Genomic DNA, 10295 nt, shown 5'->3' on the forward strand with positions numbered 1-10295 from the left:
AGAGCTAGAGCAAAAGGTTTGCTCACCCACCCTATGGCTAGCCTCTTTTTTAGTGTAGTGTCCTCTCCTTGGTGAGTTTCCTAACACCTGGGTGGATGACAACTGAGTGCATCCTTGTGTGGCTCTGAAGGACATCTCATGGACCAGCAGATCTGCTTCTCTCCAACGATAGGTGAAACAATACATCAATACGCAAGAAAACTGTATCCTCTTGCTATGGAAGTGGGGCATTAAGGTTCTGACACATAGCCACTCCTTGAATAAAAATCATTCAAAATAATATTATTTTAGAGGTTAATACTTTGGGCTTCAACACAAGAGAATTTAATAGAATTATGACCGTGTGGCAGGGATGTCTTGTGGCACCTTACACTGAGGCAAGTATGGTTGTTTTTCTTAAGAAAATGGCTGTAATATTAAGAGTACAAATGCAAGCAGGTCTGCTGAGAAACAGAGCCAACACTCAAGATTGCATTTTCTGAGTCTCTAGTCCAAGGTTGACTTCAAACTTGATTTGTAGCTGATGATGACTTTGAACACCTGATGCCTCCCTTCCTGAGATAAAGGGTCACAGACCTGTGCCACTATACTTAGATTATGCAGTGCTTGGACTCGAACCCAAGGCTTTGAGCATGCTATTCAAGCACCGGAGCAGCCAAGCACTTCCTCCCAGCTCATGGTGGGGTTTCAATGAAGAAACTGAATGAAGGAACTGCTGTGTTTTGCAGGTTCTGGAATCTTGTTATACCACAAGATGGCAGTATAGCATCGGTCTTTTGAAACCAATAAAGGGTTACTGGCCCTTGTTTTGAGCGGCACCAAAAATGTTTGCAGGGTTCTTTAAATTGATCCTGTTTTGCAATGGGCTCTGTGTGATTTCCTTTCAATAAGACAATCTGACTTCCTCTCCTCAAACTTTGGAGTGTTGCAGGTGGCCACAGCACAGCCAGGGAGAAGGGTAAGAAATGAGGGATGTGACAAGGTCTGCTTTCCTATTAACTCTCTACCTTCTGTTTACAGTACTTCCAGGTTGCCTTTACTACAGAGAAAAAAAAAAAACAAGGCATTCAGCAAGATTCCTGCCAAGTGGCTTCAACAAGCTTTGGTTTCCTGGTCGTATTAATCACATTAGGTTTTATTTGCTTTAGTCTTCTGGGCACACAGCAACCACATTGCCTGCCCTCAAATGTTTGATAAATCTTAACACGTCTTAAATGTAGTAACTAAGGACAGGCCTGCATAGTTTAAAGAGGTATCTAGGGCAACTACCATGTCATTTGTTTAATGCACAGGGACCTAGAAGGGTCCTCCTTTACTTCACCTACCCCTACAATCAACTTCAGGTATCATTTGGAGGTTGGCAACTTTTGATTCATGTTTCAGTTTTCAAAACCAAGAACTAGCGCTATGGTTCAGGGGCAGTCTGCTACTGACAGCAGCAGCCCTTCTCACTGGGAGTCCTCAGAGCAGAAATGGTGCTTTTTCTTGATTCATAAGTTTGCTAAGTTGTGTACACTTATGGCCATCTTGTAAAAGTTATCACATATGGCATTTTATAAGGGTATATGGAAAACAAATGAGCTAAGACCTTCAGAGTATGACAACTCCTCAAAGTCATAGTTGAACACCATCACCAAGAATACCATTATGTCAAAAATTCAGCAACTTTTAGCAATTCCCCCCACACACACACATGATAAAGCCCTACTCCCAGCTTTGACTGTATTGCTGACTCTGCAGAGTTCATGGGTCAGTTCACACACACACAGCCTCCAAATCAGTGCATAGGTTAGATGGGAGTGCATGTAGGCACCTGGGTCACAAACCAGCAATTATTTAATGAATAAAACTGCTGGCAAGGTGCCCAATCTTTCAAGGTTAGATGGGTGTGATAGCTGAAGCATGTATTTACATTACACATATCTAATTTTAAAAATCCAGTTAACACAAACAGTGGCTCTGGAAGGGAACAGAGCATTTAAACAAATGTTCTTCAGTGGAGATCAGTAAAAGAAGTAGTTTTCTTCTTATTAATTCAGATTTTTAGTCACTGAAGGAAAAGCAAACATCTAAGAAGGGCACCCAGGGCCCCTCCCCAGTCACAATGCTGGACTCCAGTTATTAGCAGGGTAGCTGCCACTTTCTTAGCTTGATTGACAGGTTAATAAGGGACCTGGGGCCATCTTTTCAGTATGAACATACAACCTTACCAATTACTTTTAAATTATTGCTAATCTTCCAGAAATTAAAAAGCCTAAGGAAGAAAAATATCTGGAAAAAAATCTGCTGAAGACGCATTTCCTGAAAGTGGTTTGAAAGGTCCAGTTCAGAAAATTTGCCAGCATTTAGTCAATAGAACTTAGGCACTGACGATTTTTTTTTTTTAAAGGAAAACTTGTAGTTTATAATAGTTCATTGGTTCAATTAGGAGTGAAAAAGAAGGGAGTTTTGTAATGCAATTGTCCAGCAAAGGAAACCGCTTTAAATTGGGGGATTATGTGCACAGACCACCTGTGGGGTATTCAGAGCCTTTTCTATAATGTACAGCCCAGGCCTAGCTGCCTGCAGGCTGGCTAACAAAGCCATGGAAAGCTGTTGAAAAGGCTGAGCGCACTTGCGCCTCTGGTCTTCACTAACTGTTACAAGTCTTCGTCTCCCTCTCTCCCTCTCCTTTTTAAAGTAAAAGTCCCACATCCCTTTAAAGGAAGAGCGTTAAGGCTCTGCGGTGGCCAATTGGTCTGCACCAAGAGGAGCCAGGCAGCAGGGAAAGAAACTTCAGACTACACAGCACATTCGGAGAGGAGAAAAGATCAAAGTTTTTCAAACTCAAAAGACCAAGTTCCCTACAGATTAACCCTATTCATTTAGCTCCTCTTAAAGGAATGATGTGCGGAGCCACTGGGCAGACAGGTAAAAAGTTCAACAATTGCCAGCACATTCTTCTGCTGATTCAACAGCCTTCTGTTCAAATAAATTAGCTTAGTCTTGACAGAGGAACAATAGCTTTTTTTTTTTTTTTTTTCTCCAGGAAAAGCAGCACACTTGGAATACACAAGCATGGATCGCTATTAAGAAGTTAACCCATTCGTTTAATCTGTTAGCTAGCACCTGCCCTGTTACACCAGGTGACTTACAGTGCAGAGGTGACCTGTGGCTTCAAATACTCTCCACATTTCAGAGTGTGGCCAGGTCTGAAAAAGGCCATGGCTTTCAAAAACCACACACGGGATACTCACATAGGGCTGCTGTTTCAACTTAAGTGACATCATACCAGCGAAATAAACAGTCTGAGTGGATTGGCCGCCTATGCAAACTGTCCACCCACACACCACACACACCAAGATGAGCTGTCACTCACAGGTCAGCAAGGAGAGACCATGAAAGACACCATCTTTGGGGAAAGTGCAAAAACGCGATTTTGATTTCAATTCAACAATGACATTTACTTTGCTAACAGTTTAAGAACTAGAGGTTAACATGTAATTGTCTCCATGCCTAAAGTCAGTGTACAGAATGGCAAGCCAAAAAATGTCCGCTTCCCCACATGTCCTCAGCAAGCATAAGGGGAACAGTTCAGAAAAGTCGGGGGACAGGGTGGTATTTAAATCATTTATCAAAAGTCATTTTATTGACAAAATAGAATACTTATATTTGTTCTTACAGGGGTAGCCTCTAAACGTTTTTTACAAATAATGTACACGTTGTATATCTTTGGATATATACATATCTTACACGTTTTCCTTTTTCTTTTTCTTTTTTACAATTTAACAAATAATTATATAAATACATCCTCTAATGTAAGAAACCCGTATTTACTTGGGGTGCATAATTAAGACATCTCTTGTTTATTTAAGGCATCTGCCTGGTCATTAAGAATACCCAAACCGTGCAATCCCACAAGGTAGCAGTCGTCCCTCCTCCAGGGTGTATGAGGAGTGAATTTATGCAGGCGGAGTCGAGGGTGAAGCGGTCCCTTGGGTGAAGTCTGTAGGTTGACCTCAAGGTTTAGCCAGGGTACCCAGAAGGGTTCCAACTCTCCTAGCCCACTGAAACCAGTGCCTGGGGGAGGCGCTCCAGAGCGTCGGAGGGGAGGGGCTGGGCCTGGGAGGCTTCAATGCCAGGTACTTTGTTCTAAGTGAGTCATTTAAGTCCCAGCGGCTAATGGATACCATTAAGAGTTCATTATCATGCTAATAGCAATCAACACCGTGAAGGGGTGGGAACCCCGGCCGGTCTGGGGTCCCTTCGCCGCCCTCGGGTTCCCCATCCCCCACCCCTCTCCGCTCCTTCTGGGAGTCTGCTTAGGGTTCAGACCTGGGACAATGGCATCTGCTTAGGGTAAGACATGGAGCTGGCCGTGCCAGACCGCCACGTCAGGCCGGTGCTGACGTCGCTGTAGAGAGATCCCCCGCCTCCGCCGGGTCCCCCACCCCCGCCAGGCCCGGGACCGCCGCCCCCTGGGCCGCCGCCTCCGGCTCCCGTGCCTACTGCTGCGCCCTTGCTGGCCCAGCAGCAGCGAGTGCACAGCGCGCGCCAGGACTCCAGAGTCTTGCCGGACCAGACCCACACGCCCGACGTGATGCCCACCACCAGACACATGAAGTACTTGAGCATGAAGACCGCGTAATCGGGCCTGCGAGCCTGATCAGGCTGCAAGTCCCGAAGGCACGGGCAGTTGTGAGTGGCCTCCCAGCGTGGACGGTTGTGCTGCTCATAGAAAAGGCAGGCAACAACGACAGCGGCAGGCACCGTGTAGAGCACGGTGAAGAGGCCCAGGCGGATCATGAGCTTCTCTAGCTTGTGCGTCTTGGTTGGGCCTCCTTGCTGTTTGATGACCGAGCGGATTCGAAACAGCGACACGAAACCAGCCAACAGAAACATGGTGCCAATGAAGAGGTAGATGACCAGTGGCGCCAGCACGAAGCCACGCAGGTTGTCGAGGCTCTGGTTGCCCACGTAGCAGATGCCCGCCACCGGGTCTCCGTCCACGGAGCTGAGCGCCAGCACCGCAATCGACTTGACGCTGGGCACCAGCCACGCGGCTAGGTGGAAGTATTGCGAGTAGCCCGCGATGGCCTCATTGCCCCACTTCATGCCAGCCGCCAGGAACCACGTGAGCGACAGGATTACCCACCAGATGGAGCTGGCCATGCCAAAGAAGTAGACAAGGAGGAAGACCACCGTGCACAGCGCGGGGCCGGTGGTTTCATAGCGCACGTGCTGCTCTACTGCTCCCAGCTCCTCGTACTCGCCGCGCGCTCCCGGGCCGCTCGCCCCCGCGCCCGCCGCCCCCGCGCCCGCCGCGGCCGCGCCGCCAGCACCCCCAGCTCCGTCTGCACCCGGAGCGCCACCGCTGCAGGCCACCTTCTCGTGCCCTGCCACCAGGCGCACCAGGTACCCGACTGACACGAAGAGGTAGCAGGCGGAGAGGAAGATGATGGGCCGCTCCGGGTACTTGAAGCGCTCCATATCGATGAGGAAGGTGGAGACGGTGGCAAAGGTGGAGACGAAGCAGAGCACCGACCACAGGCCGATCCAGAAGACTGTGAAGGCGCGCTCATCCTGGCTGAAGAAGGGGTTGTGGCAGGGCAGCGCGCAGTTGGCGATCTGGCCGGTCTTGACGCGGTTGTAGAGGGGGTGGCGTTCGCTGGACACGCTCACCATGGGCGCGCGGCACTGACACCCCGGCTCGCAGGGAGCTGCGCCACCACTAGGGGGCCTCGCCTTCCCGCCGCGCGAGGGGGGCGCCACCGCCGTGTCCCCGCCGCCTCGACTGCCGCCACCACGGTGTGGGGGCCTGGCCCCTGGCGGGCGGCCGTGGCCGCTGCCGGAGGGCGGCTGCTCGCCCGGCGGCGGCGGCGGCAGGCGGCGCGGTGGGCTGGGTGCGGCCGTGGTGAGGTCGGTGCGGTTGTAGTCCATGCACAGAGTGTCCGGGTTGCCCTGCTCCGGCAGCCGGTCGCAGCGCATGCGGTCAGGCCAGGCGAAGCCGTACTGGCGCATGAGCGGCGCGCAGCCGGCCTTGGCGCGTTCGCACACCGAGCGGCAAGGCGGCAGAGGCTTCTTGTAGTCTTCCAGGCAGATGGGCGTGTACATGCTGCACAGAAAGAACTTGAGGTCGGGGGAGCACTGGATCTCCACCAGCGGCCAGAATTGGTGCACTTCCAGGCCCGCCTCGTCTTGCGTGTCGTGGTTGAACTGGTTGGGCATGTAGGTGTAGTTGTAACCGATGCCCTTGCACAGCGGCACCGTGATCTCTTGGCACGCCAGCTCCTTGGCCGAAGCCGCGGCGGCGCCGCTCGAGCGCTGCAGCAGCGCCAAGGCGGCTAGCAGCGAGGTCACTTCCAACAGGTAACCCCACTCCATGTTGCGCGCCGCGGCCCCACGTCCTCCTCCTCTAGGCGGCGCGCGATAAGGCCCCAGGGGACCCAGCGAGGAATCCGAGGCAAGGGAGAGCAGGCGACCAGCGGGTCTTGTGCCGCTTCTCCCCGAAAAGCTGAGAATCCGCCAACAATCTAGCAGCAGGGTTGCAAGCTTAGGCAGAAGTCGTCCGGCCCTCTCTCCGTGCCTCTCCAGGGGCGAGGGTGACCGCAGGCGCGCCACAGTTCCACCGGGTCTGCCCTACGCCCTCTGGGTGGCACTCAGTCCTCCCGGAGCAGAGTGGTGGCCCCTGCGCTCATCGTCCAGAGAGCTCGCGCAGGTCCTCCTGCACGCCCAGCCACTTCGCGTGGCGCCCAGCAGCGAAGGCTCTGAGGGCGGCGCGCAGCAAGTTTCCTTTCGGGCCGCAGTCAAGATGGCTGTGCCTGACGGCTCGCCTCTGGGGTCAGACCTAGCGGCCCCTCTTCGGGCCCAGAGGGTTCATGTCCGTCCCAGACCGCCCGGCCACTGCCAGAGTTCCAGGCCCTCCTCTGGTCAGGCCGCCGCCTTCTCACTCCCGCGTCGGTCCCAGTCGGTCCTCCTGCCTCTGCCGCCGCCGAAAGTCCGCGTCGCGTTCTGGTCACAGTCGGTCAGGGCGCAGTCTGTGCCTTCTTGCGAGACCGACAAACAAACACAGAGCAAAAGGCAAGGGGACACCTGAGGGCCGTGGTCCGCACCAGCAGCCACCTCCTCCTCCGCAGGAGCTGCGCCCTTCGCCCAACTTCCCGGCTCCAGTCAGCAAGCGCCTCCAGGCCGGCTCATGAATATTTATACAGTTTGTACTTGGTTCCCGCCCTCTTCTGGGATCACCAATCACTGGGCAACAGGGCGGAGTCTATGCGCTCTCAAGGCTCAGCCTTCCTTAAGGAAGTCTGTATTTTCCGCTACTGCTTTTCTGGGTTTGGGCGAATGGAGAGTTTGGTGACCTCGGAATTGACCACAAGAATTGAGCATTTTACCAGACTGTCCCCAAAGAGCTCAGCGCTTCAGAGATCGTGATCGCATTTCTCCGAGTCTTCACCTGGGGACTTTACGGGACAGTGTTTTGGTAGTGTGTGCACTTCCCCTGGCTCTCTGAACCTGTCAAGATCCAGCTAGTCTCAGTCCACGGACAACACCTGCTGGTTCTGAAAAGCCTCAGAAGCGCAACGAAGGCTCCGAGTCTGGTCCAGACCTGAAGCTGGGGTATTTAGGGATTTTCATAGCTAGGTCTTTTCAGACTTGGAGATTTGGTGATGTATTGCTACTTCTGTTGCAGTCAGATGATCAGGTTTGGTCATGGGCAGCCCATGAGTACTTCCGAGCCTTGCAATGCCAGGGTACATAAGTGCCCATTGCTGTGTGATCTGGGGCACCTTAATTCCTTACCTAGAAAGCGGGAATGATCAGAACAGATGTCATTGCGTGGGGGGAGGGGGTGAAGGTGTGTGTGTGGTGTTGATCTTTGGATGAGACAAAATAAATATTTGAAGCACGTGGATCCAGTACCTCCTTTCAAACACAAACTGACTAATAAGACACACTGACAATTACTACTGCATTCAGAATTCGCTTGCTACTTTTAAGATATATACTCATCTACCTAAAAACTTAACATGTGCTTGCATGCGCCTCCTTTTCTGCTGTGAGAGGCGGGGCTGTGCGGTAGCGGGGACGCTGGGACCGGTACTGCCTAGGCTCAACACACAGAATCGAAGAGGGTTCAGCAGCCGCCAGCGCTTTCAGCGACCACCTTAAGAAGGGAGGGGGTGTGAGGGGCCAGGGCTTGGCAGGTTCATTTACGCTTGTTAGGACGTCCCAGGGGGTTGTCTTTCTCCTAGAATGGAGTGTTTATTTTTTAATTGATGTGCTGTTTCATTTAGCGCTTGTATGGAACTCATGCTGCGGCTGTAATTACTGTAATCTCGGGAATAAGCATTTCTGATAGCCAGGAGGGTGGCAGGCGCGCGGTCTCTCTCTCTCTCTCTCTCTCTCTCTCTCTCTCTCTCTCTCTCTCTCTCTCTCTCCTTCCTTCCTTCCTTCACTCCCTCCCTTCCTCTTTTTCCCTCCCTCCCTTTCTCTCTCTCCTCCTCTTCTCCCCTCTCTCCTTTTCTTCCTTTCTTTTTGTTTCAGGATTTCTTTTTCTTTTGTTCTTTGTCCAATTTCATACCGGGAACAAGCGGAACTAGAGAAACAAAACTTGCATAGGGACTAGAGACAGAGGCTTACTGCAGGTCCAATCGAGGCCATGCAGGTTCTTTGGGGATGGAGTGGTGGGGGTAATGCTGGGAGATAGCAGTTATCTATATAAAAACAACCTTGTGGCAAAGCAAAATTAGCAACCTTGGTGTATCGTGAGTTCTAGTATTCTGTCTTTCTCCTGCTCTCTGACTCTCTGAGCAGCAACCTCTTAGGAATTGCGCCTTCTGTAGGTCGCAGAAAAATCGCTCCCGCAGTTTGCAGCAGGATTTTGCCCTCCCACGCAAGACTGCTGGGCTAATAGGCACATCCCACCACCTTTCTATTTATTTATTTATTATTTTAAAGTTGAAATCTACTTAGTATATTGTCATAGTGAAAGCACGTTTCCTACTCTTGAAAGCAAGAACTAACTCCTCTAGAATCCAGAATTCAAAGCATATAAGAAGTTGGTTGATTCAGCCGAAAACGGGCCAGGAGGAAAAGCCAAGCCTTTACTCTTTACTTTATTGTTGTTTACTTTTCAGCCGACAGCCCCCCCCCCACCGCCAAGTTCAGTTCGTGAGTTCGAACGTGGAAAGTCGCCATAGGCTGTCCCCCACCTTACTGGGCTCAGGCACTACACTGACCCAGGCTATCAGGAAAGGCAGCGCCTCTAGATGACTGCGCAGGCGCAGGAAGCCAGACTGCCCCCTCCCAAGACCACAGGTGGGAGGAGTCAACTTTCTAAAAGCCACATAGCTGGCGAAGTTTCTACTGTTTTTCTTCAGTAGAGAAATGTCAAATACTGAAGTTTAGAATTACAGTATATAAATTGAGTAGAGTTAGGTAAAACAAACTGACATTTGAAAACTGAGGCTGAAAATAGTTGATTTTGGCTTTTAATTGGCATTAAAAAGTTTTAGAGACAAAATGAATCTTGAGGATGTGGAATGTGGAAAGTTTGGGTAAGAATATTAAGTTCACATGAACTAACAAGCAGACAAAAGTTCAGACTTTCCAAAACCATGGGCTATTTGAAGACAACTGATTTAAGACATCAAGCCACACATTAAAAAAAAAATGAATAGAAATTTACTTTTAATTGAGAAAATACAACTATAGCATTTAACACTATTAGTAAACGGTTTCTTAGCATTTCAGAGTAAGAGTGGTGTCAGGAGCCAGTGAACACACAAAATGACAGGCACGAAAAGAGGAATCAAAATCATTACACACATATGTGTAAGAAAACAGTGATTAAGAATATAACACAGTTTACATTTTAGGGGTAGGAAATAGTTTTAGGAATGATAGGTAACCAAACATTACTTGTCCTTTAACACAGTAGCAAATACATTTGGTTGGTTGCAGTTTGAGGACACTGTTCTTGAGTTCCTGGGGTTAATTCCCAGCACTTCAAAACAAAGCAAACAATGTTTCCATTTAACTGATATCAGAGACAGGAGACAGACTTTTTAGAGAAGAAAGGGTTTTCTCGTCCCATAGTTTTATACTTTCCCTCCAGGGCTGGCCCCAATAATCTTGTGGTAAGTCCACATAGCACTGCAGGGACTGTTTGGCAGAACCCATCCCATAGCTGGAATGCAAGAGACAGAAAAGAAGGAGCCCTAAACAGTTCTTTTAAAGCACATGTCCACATGGACCTGGAAATGTTTAGGGATGCCCATTCGGGGCACATTCTATATCCCAGTGATAGATAG

At 50.2% G+C, this 10295-nt stretch overlaps 1 protein-coding gene across 1 annotated transcript; it reads right to left on the reverse strand.

The window, feature by feature from the left end:
• Window positions 1–3394: 3394 nt before the first annotated feature.
• Window positions 3395–6522, reverse strand: Fzd8 (frizzled class receptor 8). Its single transcript, XM_051205618.1, has one exon. The coding sequence runs from the start codon at window positions 6361–6363 to the stop codon at window positions 4309–4311; it is 2055 nt and encodes a 684-aa protein (XP_051061575.1). The 5' UTR covers window positions 6364–6522; the 3' UTR covers window positions 3395–4308.
• Window positions 6523–10295: the final 3773 nt, after the last annotated feature.

Source organism: Phodopus roborovskii, unplaced genomic scaffold (assembly GCF_943737965.1).
Source record: "Phodopus roborovskii unplaced genomic scaffold, PHOROB, whole genome shotgun sequence".
NCBI classification, from domain to species: Eukaryota; Metazoa; Chordata; class Mammalia; order Rodentia; family Cricetidae; genus Phodopus; species Phodopus roborovskii.